Source organism: Triplophysa dalaica, chromosome 10 (assembly GCF_015846415.1).
Source record: "Triplophysa dalaica isolate WHDGS20190420 chromosome 10, ASM1584641v1, whole genome shotgun sequence".
NCBI classification, from domain to species: Eukaryota; Metazoa; Chordata; class Actinopteri; order Cypriniformes; family Nemacheilidae; genus Triplophysa; species Triplophysa dalaica.
This window is the reverse complement of record NC_079551.1, coordinates 4,181,577-4,201,533: the sequence shown is the minus strand read 5'-3', so window position 1 is coordinate 4,201,533 and position 19,957 is coordinate 4,181,577. Positions and strand designations below refer to the sequence as shown.

General features: G+C 37.1%; 1 protein-coding gene across 1 annotated transcript in view; it reads right to left on the bottom strand.

The window, feature by feature from the left end:
• The window catches only part of LOC130429873 (NACHT, LRR and PYD domains-containing protein 3-like), a 31,261-nt gene extending 19,901 nt beyond the window's left edge, over window positions 1-11,360 (bottom strand). Inside the window, exons 1-9 of the mRNA XM_056758700.1 lie at window positions 10,987-11,360; window positions 9,726-9,796; window positions 8,631-8,735; window positions 7,639-7,737; window positions 6,063-6,179; window positions 5,613-5,679; window positions 5,339-5,534; window positions 3,412-5,212; window positions 3,052-3,222 (exon numbers count right to left, since the gene is read on the bottom strand). Coding sequence (XP_056614678.1) covers window positions 3,052-3,222; window positions 3,412-5,212; window positions 5,339-5,534; window positions 5,613-5,679; window positions 6,063-6,179; window positions 7,639-7,737; window positions 8,631-8,735; window positions 9,726-9,748 — 2,579 coding nt within the window. The 5' untranslated portion in view covers window positions 9,749-9,796; window positions 10,987-11,360. The remainder of the gene's footprint in view (window positions 1-3,051; window positions 3,223-3,411; window positions 5,213-5,338; window positions 5,535-5,612; window positions 5,680-6,062; window positions 6,180-7,638; window positions 7,738-8,630; window positions 8,736-9,725; window positions 9,797-10,986) is intronic.
• Window positions 11,361-19,957: the final 8,597 nt, after the last annotated feature.

Genomic DNA, 19,957 nt, shown 5'->3' with positions numbered 1-19,957 from the left:
TAGCCAAGTTGCAGGCAGATTTTGCGGATGTGTTCTCGCCCCTACCCGGTCGTACCAATCTCATCGAGCACCATATTGAGACCAAACCGGACGTAATAATTCGCAGCCGGCCCTACAGATTACCTGAACATAAGAAAAAAGTAGTTCAGGAAGAATTAAAAGCGATGCTTGAGATGGGGGTAGTAGAAGAATCCCATAGTGATTGGGCGAGCCCGATAGTTTTGGTCCCTAAAACAGACGGCTCAGTCCGGTTCTGTGTGGATTATAGAAGGGTGAATGCTGTGTCGAAATTCGATGCATATCCGATGCCACGGATTGACGAGTTGCTGGATCGGCTTGGTTCGGCTCGTTTTTTTTCGACACTGGATTTAACTAAAGGGTACTGGCAGATTCCCCTATCTCCTCTATCCAAAGAGAAAATCGCCTTCACCACGCCGTTTGGATTACACCAATTCGTAACACTTCCATTCGGTTTATTCGGAGCTCCGGCTACCTTCCAGCGCCTCATGGACCGCCTGCTGCGACCACATGCGGGTTATGCGGCGGCATACCTGGACGACATTGTTATATATAGCAACGACTGGGAGCGGCATATACAACATCTAAGGGCGGTACTGAGTTCGCTGAGAAGGGCCGGACTGACGGCTAACCCGAAGAAGTGTGCAATTGGGCGGGTGGAGGTAAGGTATCTGGGCTTCCACTTGGGTCATGGGCAGGTGCGTCCCCAAATTGATAAGACGGCAGCAGTTGCAACCGCACCAAGACCCAAGACCAAAAAGGAGGTAAGACAATTCCTGGGGCTAGCGGGATATTATAGAAGGTTTGTACCTAATTATTCGGACCTCACTAGCCCGCTGACTGATCTTACTAGAAAGGAGGCACCGGATACCGTCCAGTGGACGGAGCCATGCCAGCAGGCTTTTACCAAGGTGAAGGCTGCTCTCTGTGGCGGACCGTTATTGCACTCCCCTGATTTCTCTCTTCCTTTCTCGTTACAGACGGACGTGTCGGATCGGGGCGTGGGGGCGATTTGTCACAGGAGACGGGGGGTGAGGAAAGGCCGGTGCTGTACCTTAGTCGAAAGCTCTCTAGGAGAGAGACAAAGTACAGCACCATAGAAAAGGAATGCCTCGCAATTAGGTGGGCCGTGCTCACCCTCCGCTACTATCTCCTGGGGCGCGAATTCACGCTCCATTCGGACCACGCTCCTCTCCAATGGCTCCACCGTATGAAAGATACCAACGCGCGGATCACCCGTTGGTATCTGGCGTTACAACCTTTTAAATTCAAGGTGATCCACAGACCGGGGTCTCAGATGGTCGTGGCCGACTTCCTTTCCAGGAGGGGGGGGGAGGCTACAGGCCAGATGGGGCCTCGGCCTGAGTCGGGCGGTGGGGGTATGTGGCAAGGGGGGCGTGGTTTAGTGACGTCTGTATCGGCTAGGAGAGACACGGGAAAGACGGTAAGCAAATGAGCCGATTGCAGATTAAGATCACCTGCATCTCGTTACAGTGATTGGTGAGGAGACAGCTTAAAAAGCTCACACTCCTGTGGATCGAGAAGAGAGAACTGGGAGACGTTGGTGAGTCCTGTGGGACCAAAGAGTGGAACTATTATCCGAGAAGTCAAGTCGTGTGGACTGCCTAAAGAATCTATTACCTTATGTGTGAAGCGCCATTTGCGCATTTTTGTTGTTTTGGAAATAAAAGAATCTCACGTCTCCCAGTGAACGCCGACCCCGTGTCCTTCATTGTATATATAGATACTTTGAACCTTGTTACACTGACCAATGCAGACCAGGAACACCCCATAAGAACGACAGTTTTGGATATCCTCTGACCAAGTCATCTAGACATCACAATTTAGCCTTTATCATTTGTCCTGCTTTTAACACATCAACTATGAGGACAAAATGTTCACTTGCTGCCTAATACTGTATATCCCACCCACATATAGGTGCCGTGATCAAGAGAACATCAGTGTTATTCCCTTCACCTAACAGTGGTCATATTTGTATGCCTCATTGGTGTATAATATAAATTACATATAGATATAAAAATGTAAAAACGCCTGTGAATATTTCTTAAATATAAACATGTGTGTGTGTGTATTTGTTAGTGGTGGGCTGCTAACGGCGTTAACGTGCTGCGTTAACGTGAGATTCTTATCGCGCGATAAAAAAAATATCGCTGTTAATCGATTCATTGACTTAACATGAAAATCACTTGCGCCATTCGCGTTTGGTCTGAACACAACATAACGTTACTGTGAAATTACCGCATCAAACGTGACGTGCTAACATGGATGCAGCTTTGAAGCCGCCGGTTTTGTTTCAGGGAATATTAATTTTTAAGAAGCTTCCCAATAGAAACATCGACAAGACTAAGGTTGTTTGCACCTCGTTCAATTTGGAATTAGTTTAAAAAAAAAACTTTCTCTCAACAGGTAGTGGTCTAGCTTTAGTTGAAACCAGTAACTTTATATCGGCACCTCATGTATTATGGCTCCTCTATGACATATCGCATGTTGCTCCCTAACTCTTTGTAAGTCGCTTTGGATAAAAGCGTCTGCTAGACGACTAAATGTAAATGTACTGTAGGAGCTCTTCCAGTCTCAAGTACCACCTAAACGCAAAGCATCCCTTAGCTAATGCGGAAGTAAACACAAGTTCATCTTATTGAACATAACTTATTTTCATCACCAATTATCATAGTAGAACAGCTTTTTCAAGCAGTTTGTGATGCATTTTGGAAACAGAAGATGAGCCCTGGTCTAATGCGCCACCTGGCTTGAGAAACCCGTTCTCAAAGACTTACTTTTAGTCATTATTTGGGTAGCACACATATTCTGAATGCCTTCGGCAGAATTCAAATGAGCCATTTTAATCTAGATTAATCTAGATTAAAAAAATTAATCTATGCCCACCACTAGTATTTATATATACATAATATATGTGGGTTTTCTGTGTATAATATTTATGTAAACAAATGCTTTTATTCTGTAAACGATAACTTGCAATTTATCGTTGTGCAGCCTAGTTGTGACACTTACTTCAGTTTCTTTAGTTCACACTTTATGTTCTTCAGTCCAGCACACAGCAGCTTGACCCCTGAATCCTGTAGATTATTATCGCTCATGTTTAGCTCCTCAAGACTGTTATCTGAGCTCAGAACTTCAGCCAGAGCTGAACAACTCTTGTCTGTTAGATTACAGTCATTCAACCTACAAGAATCATAACACAGAATCAGAATTAAAACATGCAATACAGGTACCACCTAACAGACATGAACAGTAGATAGAATCTTCTTCTAATAGAAGATTAATGTTAGCACTCTCTCTTTCATTTTATCACATATATACTGAAACTGTGTTTGATGTGTAGATGTGAACTGACTTTATTCCATTACTTACAGAGCATGTTTGGAGGACTTGACCACGGTCAGTAATCTAATGAGACATTCATCTGATTTCTTGAATTTCTGAAGCTCAAACTCCTCCAGTTCCTCATCTGATGTCAGCAACACAAAAGCAAGAGCAGACCACTGAGCAGGTGAGAGGTCAGAAGACGACAGACTTCCTTCACTAAGATGCTTCTGAACCTCTTGTACCAGAGTTTGATCATTCAGTTCATTCAGACAGTAAAACAGATTGATGGATCTCTCTGGACATAAACTATCTTCAAATTTCTTCTTGATGTACTCGACTATTTCTGTGTTGTTCTGCTTATTGCTCTCTTCCTGTGACAACAGACCTCGTAGGAGAGGTCGATTGGACTCAAGTGACAGACCGAGGAGGAAGCGAAGGAAAAGATCCAGATGTCCATTGTCACTCTCAAGTGCCTTATCCACTGCAGTCTTCAGTAAACCAGTCAGAGTTTCATTCTGGGCTTCTGCCTCCATGTGTTCTTGAACTAATACACTTTTCTTGTTCATGTCTAGAAACAGATGTGCATACAGAGCTGCGATAAACTCCTGAATGCTCAAGTGAACAAAGCAGTACACAGTACCAAGAATGATCCCTGTCTCCTGTTTAAAGATCTGAGTGCACATCCCTGAATACACAGAAGCTTTAGTGACGTCAATGCCACAATCCTCCAGATCTGACTCATAGAAGATCAGGTTGTTTTTCTCTAGTTGTTCAAAAGCCAGTTTCCCCAGTGAATAGATTGAGTCCATGTCCCAGGAGATATCAGGCGAGTATTCTCCATCATACTTTCTTCTGCTCTGTTGAATCTGAAAGCGAAAGAAGTGTGTGTACATTTGTGTCAGAGTTCTAGGAGTATCATCAGTGTTTGACTCCTGTGTGTCATCAGTCTGATCTTTGCTCTTCTTCTCCAGAATGTTCTGGAGCACAGTTGCTGAAATCCAGCAGAACACTGGGATGTGACACATGATGAAGAGACTCTTTGATTTTTTAACATGATCAATGATTGTGTCGGCCATATTCTGATCTGTGAATCTCTTTCTGAAGTATTCTTTCTTCTGTTCATCATTGAATCCTCTGACCTCTGTCACTCTGTCGATACACTCAGGAGGAATCTTACCGGCTGCTGCTGGTCTGGTGGTTATCCAGATGTGAGCGTGAGGAAGCAGATTTCCTTTGATGAGGTTTGTCAGGAGAACATCCAGAGGAGCAGGTGATGTGATATCACTCCATATCTCATTACCATCAAACTTCAGAGGAAGACGACATTCATCCAAACCATCAAGGATGAACAGAACCTTTTTGTTCATTCTGGTAAGGTCCAGTCCTTTAATCTCTGGGAAAAACTCACATAAAAGATCCTTTAAACTTACTTCTGCTTTCTCCTTCAAGTTTATCTCTCGGAATGGAAGAGGAAATATGAAGCTGATATCCTGGTTTTCTTTTCCTTCAGCCCAGTCCAGAACAAACTTTTGCACTGAGATAGATTTTCCAATGCCAGCAACTCCTTTTGTTAGTACAGTTCTGATGGTCTGGGTTTGTTCATGTGGTTTAAACAAATCCTTGAATTTAATCTGTATGTCTGGTGATTTTGGATGTCTGGAAACAACCTCGATCTGTCTTATCTCATGTTCAGTATTGACTTGTTCACCTCCACCCTGAGTGATGTACAGATCCGTGTAGATCTTATTTAGAAGTGTGGAGTCACCCTGCTTTGCAATTCCTTCAAATACACATTTATACTTCTTCTCCAGGTCTGATTTTAGTTGACATGTGTAGATCAGCTCATCTAAATAAAGACAAAACACACAGTGTGAATAGATATTAATCCTCATCTTCATACACTATCTATTAATCCTTCTCTCCTGCATTGTGTAAGTGAGAATATCACATAGTGATGTCAAGAACTTCTTACCTTCCAGAGTATCAGCAAGTTCATCTTGTTTCATACTTCTCAGAAAGTGGATTGTGACATCAAGGGCTGTTTCCCTGATGTTGTTTTTGTTCTCCTTAAAGTCCTTCACATAGTATTGTGTGTTTTCATTTTTCAATATTTTCTTAAACCTTTCCAGCTCATTCTTAAAAAATACAGCTATTTTGTTTTCAAGACCCTGAAAGTAAAGCATGAACATAAAAAGGCGTTCACCCTGTTAAAGATAATTGATAGACTTGAATGAAATGCTTTTTACCTGAAAGATGCGGGAAATTTCATCTTCAAAATAATGGAGGTCTGCAGCTGATGTCTCACACTGAATCCTGATAGCAAAAATAATAACTAAACATTAGAGAAATCTACTGAAACCAGTTATTGGTCTTCATAAGCTATAAAAGTTGACATACGAGCAACAAATATTGTCAAACTTTCTCATTTGCAAGACAATTTGGATACAATTATTCTCTGCTCTGTAAATATGTGTGCAGTGTTTCTGGTTATCTGTGGCTCTTCTTTTCTGTTGATCATATTAACATTATTAAAACTGTGATTGTTTTTTTTACTACAAAGAAAACATATTACTTTACAAAATCAAAGTACATCATATTTCAAAAGCCATTTTACCACAATTTTCAATCAACAATTTATGACATGTAAACTGTGAAGAGTAAACTGTGGAATCTGAATGTTGTGTTTGATTTCTCACCTGTCCAGCAGAAAAGTTGTCAGTTCTTCATCACTCTTTATTCCTCTTTGTTCTTTAAGTGTTTTCCATCGAGTGATTTCTGAACCTATATTTATTAAGGTCTCCTGCCATCGTTCACTTAAACACAATCACATTAATACTTAAGCAGTTAAAGCATTTTCTTTTTTTCAATCCCTTAATCATAAAATGTGCTTCTTATTTAGAGCTACTGCAGTATGACCCAACATTCATCACTACAGAATGTTTTAATCTCCACTGGAGTTTTGGGTTCCTCGCCACTGTTTGCACACTGGCTGCACTCATTTTGGTCGCCATGGGACTGCTGACATCAGCTTTAAAATGTTGTTCTTGTTAATATTATTTTGAAATGTAACATTTTGCATGAATTTTTACTACCCCATATAGGAATTGATAGTCTGCACAATATATTACCTGTGTTTCTCCTCTAATCTTTTATTTTCTGTCTCTATCTCTGTGTGTGGTTGGCCTTGTTTTTATATCCCGATGGGGACCTAAACCTGAATGCACACCAACTCCTGGGGACTCGTGTCACCATGGGGACCAAAATTGAGGTCCTCATGGGCAGAAAAGCTTATAAATCGTACAGAACGATATTTTTTTTAAATCTTAACAAGCAAAAGGTTTATATGACCTTTAGGTTCAGGGGTAGGCGATAATATATACAGTTTGTACAGTTTAAAATTATTACGCCTATGGACTTTCCACACGGAGATAATAAACCAGAAAAACACATCGCCAATCTAAAAGAAATGATGGAAAATTAATTTGTATAATAACCACAGGGTTAATCAATTATTATACACAACATCTTCAGCCCTCGTGAAAGTTCTGTATGTTTTTATTTGAATAATTCATTGATAACACTTTATTTTGACTGAATCTATAAAAAATTATGAATAAATTCCTACACACTAATAAAACCATGGAGAAATGTTAATGCTACAATGAAACAGTCTAGTGTGCGAGTGTGCACTGCAACATCATCTGATTCAACAGCTGGTCAAAAAAATTCAAGATGTCATCTAGTGACCGAAATCAAGCGTATAGTGTAAGTTCTGTCAGGTCACATGAGTCAAGCTCACATCAGCTGATCCTCCTCTGCCTATAGAAATATGATGTTATTACAGCTTCATTCATTATTTTCATTCAGATATCAGCAGCTTATGGTGTTGTTCAGGAGCAAATTACCCTCCTCCTTCCCCAACTCCACTTCACATTTACAATCAGGACTCGACTTCTGTTATTTCTTTTCATAAGTCTCTATTACATTATATAATGTTTAACACTTAAATGTCTTTAAGAACGAATGACATCTGTTGTTCTGTTGTGATTCCCCTAAGGGTGGTTTTCAGTGCTCTCTGCTCTTATTCATGCTGCTGCATTGATGGTCAGGGAGATTTTGCCCAGAACACAACCATACCATACATAGTCAATCATTTTTGATGATAGTGATCCTAACAGAACTATCAGTGCTTTAAACTTTCATATAAATACTAGTTTAAGTTCTCTCTAACACAGTGTTACTGTGTCATACAATAAGAAACATTTGATATACCTTTTGATATCTGATGGTGTTTTATCGTTAAAGTTTGGTCCAACATCTTTGGAATCGTCACTCTTGAGTGACACAAAGCTGAATACAGGTGAAACTGATCTGTGAGACACAAAACAGATAAGAAAGAACCGCAGACAATACTGATGAGATTGAGACCCTGTCAAGTGTGTTTTCTGTTTCTATCCGTTTTTGCCTTTCGTCCACACTGAGATGGCGTTTTCATCAAGAATGAATCAACATTGTGATTTACTTTGGATAAAAGTTTCTGCGGTAACAAAGGGTAACGTGGATATATGACGCCATTGACAGGCAACTGCACAGCCCTGTGTCACTGTGTAGAATGGCGATTTTCTCACGATTTACAAGAAATTGGAAACATTTGAGATATTGTAAGTACTCAACTGAACGAAATATAAAACTGGTCTAGTGGATTTTGGATATTTTACTGCAAAATTGTTACAAACTGCACCTTTGAGTTAAATTAGGAGAGTTTAGTGGTTTTAAAAGCAGGCCTTACAAAACAACAACACAAAACTATGATACTAAAGTTCTGTATTTTAAGTGTAAGCTGTTGCATCCTGTACTCGACACCGCCCCTATACCTATGTGTGACCAGCGGAAAAAAAAAAATCCTGTGAATCGGGAGTTACGATCGTTTTATATTCTTTATTCTGACGCATTTCCAAGTGCAATAACATTTAAATGGGAAAAATAGTGTCTTGTCTTTTTCACTCGATTTCATTGAATGTATAAAAAACATCCACTGCATTTTGAAATGGAACAGGAAGTAGAGTGACAGTTGAAAGGGAGGAGTTAACAGATGCTCCGCCCATGCCGTGAAACTGACGTAATCGTAGATGGATCAGTCAATACAGGACAAAAGTGCATTTTCAGATTTTTACTGAAGATTATGAGGGCACATTTATTTTAAAAACACAATGGCACATTGATAAGATATTGACAATAAACATTTCACTGGGACTTTAAAATACCTTTCAGTAACTGATGGTGTTTTCTCACTGAAGGATGGTCCATCATCTTTAGATTGATCACTCTTCAAAGACACACAGCTCAATCCAGATGAAGATGATCTTTCACTAACAACACAAATATCACATAAGGAATTGTTTTACTACAGAAAGAACCTCAGACGCATATGAAGAGATTGATTCATGAGCTTTCACACAAAAATACTGTGATGACAATGGGTCACCAGTCTGGAGCTCTAACCATTAGGCCACGACTGCCCCAGACCCTTTGGTACAATGTATTGAGTGTAAAGTGTGTAACAGTGTACATTTGCTGTCCTCTCAAAATAACTCGACACACATTAGGACGAGTTTTAGAATTCATGTGCGTACGCACGTGTTGTGAATTACATGGAAGGTTTTTGTGAGAGGTTCAAATGAGAGTTTCTATACAAAAATTTACACAATTAGTGAATGAGACTCAATGTCTGATGTTTGAGAACTAAATTTGCTCAAGATGGTATTTTTATAATCTGAATTTGCTATTTGTAGTCCTGGTAGATTCTCTGTTACAACAAAGTTTTCAAAAATGACAATTTTAAAGAAACTTCAACTACATGACGGACGTTTGAGTCTTTGGCTGTAGTTTAATAATTGTCTCTGTCTGAGAGAAACATTATGAAGCTTAAACAAACACGTCACATATCATGTTTCTTTTCAAATATAACTGCCCTTTTGTCCTCTGTCCCAGTAAATCAGACATGAAGAGCACAGTGACTATTTCCTACATCCATTGGACTCCAGAACCTACACAAACTAATTTATTGAGGTTTTATTCCCATCTTCCATAATCTCAAGAATCCTACCAAACAATAATTTGAGGGGCCTGCAGTGCCACCATGAATCCCCAGACCATTGGTTTAAACCATGTATGTTCCATTCATATCATTTTAACTTTCAATTAATTCATGTAAAAATGTAATTTTAATGTAATGTAAAAAACTGTTTTATCTATTTTAAATACATTTTAGAAGTAAATTAAAGGTGAGGAAAATACTTCACTTGGTAATGGCGTGAAACTTTATTTGTTAATATTTTGAATGACACAAAAAGTCTTACCTCTGTTCTTGTGTGAGACTCATCTTAAAGTTCTGTTCTCAGTTGTCAAAGTTTATGAACACAGTCATGACCTGGAGACCCAATATAAACGTTAAATACAAAAATATCAAATATTATTCTACATATTCTCCCACATAGCGTTTTTGTTTTATTTTAATATCGCTTCATTTAGTAACAATTTAATTCAGTTAAAAGCTTTCAAAACATAAGAACACAAGTAGGACCTGTAATGTCAACGTTTATCAAAACTTGAATCAAAGCAGCACAGATTTATCTATCTGTGACAGAAAAGTGTTTGTGACATATAGAAGCAATACTTTCACTTTGACATAATCACCTAAACATATTTCCTTACATGTCCAGTTGCGATCACGAGTACATTGAAATCATGGTTCATGAAAACTGTTAATATGATCGACCTTCAGTTTAAATCACGAGTACATATAGACATCAGAAATATTCAACTCATATTGTATCACATCATGTTTTACTGGATTAATAAAAAAACATCTTTTATCTTTGAAAATGTCTAAAATATCTACAGAAAAAGTAATTTCTACATTGATAACATTTTTTTTATATAATACATAAATCAAACTATTTAAACAAAAATTGTTCGATGATTCAAATAAAACTCTCATCTCTACATTTCTGTGTTTTATTTTCGACCAATGCAACATGTTTATTTGATCTGTTGCTCGTCTTCTCAATATCACTGAACATTGTGTCATCAGGTGGATTCTCACGTTTAACAGACATAATGGATTTCACATTTCCTTGTGACAACAATTCATTTTAAAATAGTCAATAACTATCGAGATGTAACACTTTCACCATCAGCTCGCATTGAATAAATGCCTCGAACAATAACAATTCGAGCATTAAGCATTTATTTACTCTTTTGTGGTGAAGGTCACACCTCAATGTAAATGAATCAGTCGGTATGTGTATGATTCACGATTTGTCAGTTTTATTATGAAAGCTAAAGGATATTCAACTCTGAGCCATTAAATTACGCTAACTCACATAGATTTAGAGCAATGTATGCAAAATAAACATTCACACAATTCGTAAACTTGCGCATTTGTATTAAAGATCATAAGACATAAACAGTTACTTAGAAAATAAGAAGCTGGTTGTACAAATAGAAAACCAAACCCCGGGGTGAATCAGTATCTACGGTTCCTCTACTGTCTCTTAAAACATACAGCTTGCAAATGTAAACATCAGAAGACTGGAGAGCGAGTGAACACAATCTCACCTCTTCAGTATTAAGCGATGACTCGGTTGTGATCCACAATGTCGTCTGACTCCGGCCGTGACGATGATTTGTTCCCCATAACATCCGGCGTCTAGTCGTAGATCAAGGCTTGGTGTCTGCGGCGGGTCTCGCGCGAGCTAAGATGACTCGGCTAAAATGCGCTATACAGGCCCAAAGTCACAACACAGTTAAAAGTCTTATTTCCACTCAACACTTTAAGATTGTCAGTGAGCAGCAGAATCACTGAACATAAAGAATAAACAAGAAGCGAGTTAAAGTCTCTCTGAGTGAAATATCCTCATCAGCATCTCGCTCGAGGCGCAGCGTCATTCTGCTCTTCTTCACAGTCACGCGCAGTCTCTTCTTCACAGTCACGCGCAGTCTCTCCTTCAACACAACTTTAATTAAACTTAAGTTTCTGAATTCAACCAAATGCACTAGTACTACGATTATGATAAGATATAAACATTATAAAACTTATTATATCCATAAACACATTCTCAGTAAGCATTTGTCACTTCAAATATTTAATACATATGAACATTAAGGCATCAATATAATCACAGTATCCATGTATAAAACAGAAAACCATATTGAAAAAGAATAATAATAATTATGGAAGCAAATGTTTTGCAAAATTCAATTTGCAATGTAATATTCAAAATGGCAACGCAATATGCAAAATGTCAATGCAGTATGTAAATTGACAATGCAATTGTGTATCTAAATATACATTTCAAATAACGTATGTGCAACATTAAGTGTAAAGTGAAAATAAAAATTAAATTATATCAATTACATTTGTCAGTTCCTACACTAGTTTTAATATGTTATTTAAATGGATATGTTTAACGCTCTTTAAGTTGCAAAATTAAAATGAAAATGCATTCCCCGGATTGATTATATATGTTTAAGATACTCAAGCAAAAAGAAAAGTTTAATGTCATGTTCACGTAGGGTAACCACCCGTCCCGCGTAGCGCGTGCGCGCACAGCGTTTGAAGCCCAATTCATGCGTCCCGCAAATTGAGACCGTGTCACGCATAATCAATGCTTGCTCAAAAAAAAGTTGGTCTCTCTATATCCTCGAGCCCCAGACAACCAAACGAACATTACTTGACAGTTCAGCACGCTACTGTTGCCACACCCACCCCTCAGTTGAACTGCTGACTAGGTTGTTCCATTGTTGTCATGACAGCGCGCGCACATTCACACACTGGGAAGGAACTTTTAGATGCGCGCTCCAATTTGAAAAATGGAGAAATAGAGTCTGAGCCAGGGCCGATTCTAGGTTTTCAATATTAGGGGGGCTCAGCCTCCAATGAGGATATATATATAGAGAGAGCCACACTCTAATAACCATATATTGTATACGTTACTAAAATAAATAATTAAGAAAGAATATGCAGAAAAGCATAAATACAAATTATTGTTATTCAAATGAATATCACATTAATCGGTCAATCTGCAACATTTATATTTCAAAGTGACAACAACAGTCACAAATCCATAAAATAAATATCACAATCAAAATCATTATTTAGTAAAAATAACTTAATATGTTTCCCTGCCATTCATTCTGTTTAGCATTAGCGCTGTCACTCTCTGCAGGACTGTGTGTTCATCTATTACTTCCACAATATGTTTTCAATTAATGATAAAAATACTGAAGCGTCTGAAAACGACATAGAGCTTCTGTACACTTTTATTTCCTCTGAACTCAGAACAATGAATAACACTGCCGCACCGGGCTGATCTACAGTAACTCTGCCCGTCCTCTTTCTGTAGCTGTCAAAACTACCGTCGACTCTCTATAACTATAGCACATCATCATTAATGACACTTTCTGTGCGCTACAATATCATCTTGACCGTGGAAGTATGCCGTCATTGGTGTTTGGTGCTTTCATTTGGCTTGAGGTAAAGTTAACAAATAGTTAACGAGGGGTGAACACATATAAAACTTTTAAACAGTGGATGGGAAAGGGTCTTGTATCGCTTACACATCATATTAAGATGCATTTATAACAAAGAATGGCAAAAATGCAGATGTCATGTTAATGAACACACCTTATAAAGTTACTCTGCTAATGACGTTAACTCCAATATGCTACTGTGTGAACTGAAGAATGCGCTAAATAACGCAGCCTAACGCCGTTTTCATAATAAGAGTTTTAAAGGGCTATAAAGCGATCTCGAATTCTTGTGCAGATTACATTACACACATTATTTTAGGGGAGGCTGAGCTAGAACTTTAGCTCCCCTAAAAAGGGCCTAACAAGGCCACTGGTCTGAGCCATTAATTAAAAAGAGAAGGTGTGGGTACAAGAAAGACTTGGGAAATTAAGTAGCTAAAGTAAATCGTAAGTGGAAGTGCATTTGTCAATTCATTGAATGTTCAAAATATTATGAATCTTTATTTTAAAAAAATATACATTGGCTGGCCTGTTCATGAGCATACATCAGCAATTACACATGTTTAGGGGAATAGGGCATTATTAATATACCATGTAAGGTGGTATGTGCTAGAAATGGGTAAACCACTAGTGAGTCTGTCCGGGGGGTGGGGACACCGCCGCGCCAGCCAGTGTCCCACATTGTCCCTCAGAAACATACCCCCTGTCCCCCCTTGGGCTTATTAGCAGGTGGTCACCCTATGTTCACGTAATGCAGTGGTTCTCAAGTCTGGCCCGCGAGATCCACATTCCTGCCGAGTTTAGCCCCAACTGTGATATAAAACAACTGAACAAGCTAATCAGCGTATTAAGGAACTGACGCGTTTGACATAATGCAGCGCTGCGCAAATCTATCAGCGTATGAGATTTAAGAAACGCGATTCAAGTGCAGATTGCTCGGTACGCATTTGAATCTCGCGGTACTTTAATGCGATATGCTAAACAATCTGCGCAGCCGAACATTAAGTTGAACGCGTCTGTTCCTAAATACGCTGATTAGCTTGTTCAGTTGTTCAATATCATTTTCCCGGTGAGAGGGTTAAACACCTGCACTTTTTCTGCAGTTTTTCCGCAGTCTTGCAAAAATGCCTTACAGTAGTCGCTCCTCCGTTTCTCTGGCCGCTCTGTGTCACTCTGCGCTCGATGCGGCTGCTTCCTCTCTCCTCCCACTGAATTAGGACACCGGATTTGAGTGTGACCGGATCATGATTGGCTGTTCTGCCTTAAGTCCCGCCTCTCTTGGTGTGTTGGATTTATCGGTCAGCTCGTGCTGAGGAGGCAGGATCTTATGGTTATGATTATTAACGCCTCCCTTTTCCAGTTACTTTAAATGAGTGTTTACGCTTTCGAGGTTTTTAAATAACCTTTTTATGTTTTGTTGATGTGTCGAGTGTTTTCTGAATTATATTTAGTTTTTTAGACTAATGCTAATTGCAAATTGGGATATTGTTCAGCAGCTAAATTCGGTTATTTATGTGGCATGTGAAGTATAATGTAACTGTGATGAAGAAGGCAGGGAATTGACGAGGAGGAAGGTCACATTGTCCTTGTTAACCAGTGTATTTATGAGTTTATTACCAGTGCTATTGATTTTGATATTTTGAGCATTGTTTTTTTGATTAGCTGAATACTTTTGTGGATACTTACCGATTATGTTTGATTGTACCTGTTGAACAACTATGAAATAAAAGTGTATATTATTGTAATGTTTCAAAACAGGAAATTGTTACATTATTTATACCACCAGAGAAAAAGTGTGGGCATTTTTTTTATATCGCCCCTTTTCAAGGCGCTATAAGCCAACTTTAGCAGTCTCAGTCCTGTCAGACCCATGTCACTATAAAGTTTACCACTGTCTTCTCCCCCTGGGATTATTAAAGTATTTATGATTCTGATTCATTAGCAAGTCTACTGTTGTGTATTTTCACAGCAGAGTTTTGACTTATTTTCTGTGTGTTCCGAATGTGTTTTTATACTTTACTAGTATCACTCATTTAAATAAGCTTTTTATATCTTGTATGTTATACTTTTTGTACCGTTCTGTCATTGCATTCATCGTTTTCATTGTTAACAAACAAACCACATCAATCCCCCGCACTTTTGAAAAACTTGCTACGCCCCTGCAGAGTTGGGGCTAAACTCTGCAGGAAAGTGGATCTCGCGGGCCAGAGTAGAGAACCACCGACGTAATGCATTAACATTAACAGGTTGAACATTTGGGATTGCATTTTCATTAACACACAGCGCGTTGTGTGTTGCAAAATTCAATGTGTGGACTTGACAATGCATTTCGAGTTGACCACGCCCCCTCCCCGGTACAGCGTCATTGCATGAAGGCGGAGCATGTTTGAAGTATTAAAGCTGTATATTGTGAAAACAATGTCTATGTAAGAAACGTTTAATTATTCAATTATTTGAATGTCTTTAGCCCTTAAGATAAAACGGTTTATGCAGTAAATTAGTGTGTGTATTATCGATAGTCTTACGCAAATTTGCCAAGTTTTTTTGTGGTAAAAGTGAAGTAAACATGTTTTATTTGTATATTGATAAGCAGACCATGGGGTTTGAAAGCATTTTTCCATTTTACTGGACTAAAGAAACATTATCTTTCTCCTAATGTGTCAGCTCTTATAGAAACTTCTGTCATTCAGAGAGTAAATGTTATAATAAATAACTGGAGTCATCCTCTTAACTCATGCTCATCCTTTTACTTAGAAATGTGCGTATGAAATTGAAGATATGTGTATTGTGTATTGTGCTTGTGATGTGTGTAAGTGGTACAGTCTGTAGAAACAAATCTCCTCTTTGAGGACAATAAAGAATGAATCTGAATCTGATTGATTTCACAATATAACGTTACATCATAATGCAAACAAAAGTGCCTAAATTACGACCAAAATGACATATTATAAACGTAAAACATGAAATATGTTATTAAGAAGAGTCACAGATCATCTACATTTAAATAAGCTTTACATGAGACGTTCCTGTAAAGGATTACAGGATCACCTGTAAAGGATTACAGGATCACTAACAAAGATATGGTGAACATGGAGACAAAAGAATAAAAATATAAAGATAAAACAAACACTTTATTACTAATTACAAAATGTGATAAAAACACACAATAATACATTCACAAAACATAATGAAAATAAATATGAACAAAGGGGAGATGGGCGTCAGGGGGTTTTCACCCCACATCCACACTCTTAAAGCACTGCAAATGATGTGACACACATAACCTCAGCAAACTACCCCACTTTACTAATAATTTACAAACTAATATAAGAAAAATATAAAGAAAAGAAACAAATCAAACGTAACATCATAAGTCAATAAAAACAATTTAAACGAACATACGAACAACAAACAAATAAGGTTAAAATGAAACAGCTCCAGAAGGTCTTGTGTAATCTGTTAGCACTTGGCAGGTGTACTTACTGTAGTTTTCTTAAGTGATCTTCACTGTTTTAAGAGCAACACCACATGTTTACAATGAATGCAGGTTTGGGGGGTCTGCCTTTGTTTAAAATGTGTTCTTGGTTTTAGTGAAACTTATTTTACAAAAAAGAGTTCAAAATAAATTCATGCTTTTTAAATGCACGATCAGAACAGGTGACCTTTTCAAAACATAAACTATATATAATATTTGGTGTACTGTGACTAGTAAATGTAATTTTTAAGCTTAATTAACATAAAAACATTTAATTTTAATATTAAAATGTATATGATCATCATAAAACATTTGTCCTTAGGGGGTTTGTAGAGTTTAATGAAGTTTGTGTTTGGCCTTTATCTTTGATCATTCATCATTTCATCTCAGTGTGGTATTGAAGACTTTATGTAACATTGAAGAATGTCATGTGGTTCATTATCACTATAAAGTATCTTTGAGACTTCACAACTTCCAAACAAATAAGAGATTTTCCATTTAACTAAATATGTGTTGTGTTTAGGAGACCTTAAGATGTTAGAAATATATGTTTGTCAAGCTATCACGCTTTTTATTATTAATGTGCAAGCAGACACCATATGCCCAAACCACACAAGATGTCCACCCTGTCATGGACAAATTCAAAGTAAAATGAATCAAAACATATCATCATCAATACACCTGATGAAACCAGTTGCCAAAAAAGTTGATGTCATCCTCTCATGTATTTAATGTACAATGTGTGTTCTATTTTTTTATTTTATTTAATATATCACTTTGACAGGATGGACATGTTAAGCTTGACAACATCCAACTACAGACACAATATGATGAACATTGTGAAATATAAGTGTAGATTTTTACTGTGTGTGTAGCAGATGTTTTAACCTCCTCTGAGGAAAAGAAAAATGCGGGGAAGTGATGTCATCATTTGGTTTCTTAAAGGGGCAGTCATCCCATAATGACAGGGTGGAAAGCAATCTCAGGCACACACGTGCAAAATGCTTAATATTACCATAAAAATAAAATATAGATTATTTAAAAAAAACGAATGGATTTTATTTGTTTATAAAACTCAAGAGCCGAGCAGTGTGTGGGACATGCCAAATTCACATACACAGAATCAAAGGAAATGGTATAAAATGATAAAAAACATTTTAAGATTCTTCTTATTAGTTGTATGTGTGTAAATATTAAGACATTTCTAATAAAACCTCAAAATGTCATTATTTGTCATTAGTGCACAATAACATATAAACATATACATAAGAGGACCATCACACTCTCAATTCAGTGTTAATATCACAGGTAAGAAGTCTGTCCATATGTTCTGTTCATCTTCTACACAAACTTCTACAGTTCATCTCATGAAGTCTAATGTCAATGACATGAATTGTAAATATCACCACATCTACAGAGAACAATATTGTGGGAACAGAAACTGAGCATGTGTACAGAAATCAAATGAAATGTTCATGTGTTATAATGTCTACATTTGTGTCTTGTGTTTCTCTCGTCTGTGTGCTGATGTTACAGATAAGATGAAGGAAAATGAATCTGATTCTGTCACTTTCTGGACTTTTCTGGATCTGGACTCTTCATCAGAGACATTACAGCTAAACACACATGAGTTTATAAACTACACGTCTGCAAATCTAGAGGAGAAAAACACAAGTCTCCATCATAGGTGAACATACTCTTATTAATTCACTATATGAACATACTTGTGAATACTATAGTATTTACTATATTAAACGGTTTCCATTAAAATCTATTGATCTAGAGCTGACTGAAGATGTTCTGAACATGAGTATAAAACACATTCTTCAAATTGTATCACCAAATTCATTTTAAATTGTATTTTAAACACTTAACATACTAATAAACGTATGTCTTTCAAAGCTGAATGTTTTTTATAATAGACCAATATTTGTTCAAACAGACTGATGAAACAGAGTTGAACAAACATAAATCACAATGAAATTTGCATAAATTCACAAAATATATGAATGTTTATTTGCGCACCTCAGATTAGCTAAAGAACAATAACTGAAATAATGTAGAGATATAATTTACATTTCTGTACAATGCTATTAAAAATACTTTAAATACTTTAGCAAATGTTATTTCAATGCCAAATTGTTGACATTTCATCTGTGATTTCTGTGAAGGAATCAGAAGAGATGAATCACAGATGATGAAATATCACATATACATGAAAAACATCTTCAGTCTTTCTTCAATCTTCTCTAATCTTCTTTTGTACACATTCATATATTATACATGATGTTGATGAAGAGTGTCTTGTGATGTCTGAAAACAAGATCTTCAGACTATTTACACAGAAAAGTTTACAAGTTCATTGTCATAGAAAATAAAGTAAAACAAAAGCAAGAATAAAACTAAGGTCATCATTAAAATGATACACAGGGAGCTGAAAACAAACAATGTGTTTGTCAATACGCTGTATAATTAAACCTCATGAAACCTCAAGTCTCTCTATCTGTGCTCCGGTCAGCTTAAACTTGATCCTTTGGTTTAACTGCAAGAGAAAAACACTAAATTATAATTGATTTAAAATATTCATATATTAAATGTGTTTCTATTAATGCTTCTTATTTGATAGACTGAGCCTAAGAGCATCAAAACAACAGAAACATTGGAGAGGATCACACATTTCATCACAATACACATATATATATATTGTAATACTTCTCTTATACTGCCAGATATCAGTCATGCCGTTCAACACATCACATGATAATATATGAACGTGAGGTGCTTGTTCAGGGTTTACACGAGTAAAGTTTAACAGATAGATAAATATACTGTTACCTCACGAGCAGAAGAAAGACAAAAGCCTGTTATTTTATTCTTACTAAAAGTATACTGAAGAAAATATTTGACTACTTGGTAAAAAAAAAGAGAATTGCACTTAAGATGAATTACAGGAAGTTTGTAAGAATTATCTAACTAACCAGTGACATTATAACATTGTGTTTGAGTCTCTTTCTTTTTCTGAAGCTGAATCTGACTTTAGAGATGTTAAGAATTGAGGAACTAAGAGACTTTGTGATTGAGAACGTTTATCCAAATACCATTTTGAGATGAAGTGTCCCCGTCTTCCTCATCTGATGATGACTGGACACCCCATAGTTTCATGGACATTAAGTGCAAAAAATATTTCTGTGGACTGTATGAGGATCAGAATTTAAGAAAATATAACAACTTTCATAATACAAGAATATTAATAATAAACAGAAGGACATTGTGGTATTGATCAATCACAATAAAGAGTTGAATAGTTCAGTAAACTAGTAACAGCTTCATTGTGTTATTAAACAGTATTGTAGTCAAATGTAGATGTTATGAGATCCAGGAGGACACGATGAGGAGAACAGTGATGATGTAGTGTACAGTGAGCTGAAGTATAAGATAGTGTGATGTAGTGAGGAGGGTGAACTTGACTTTGTGTAAGAACTCATATCAAATCACAGATTAAAGCCAAATAAACAGATTCATCCTGAAGTTTTCATCTAATAATCAATAGAATAAGAGAAGAATGATTCAATCCATCTTTAC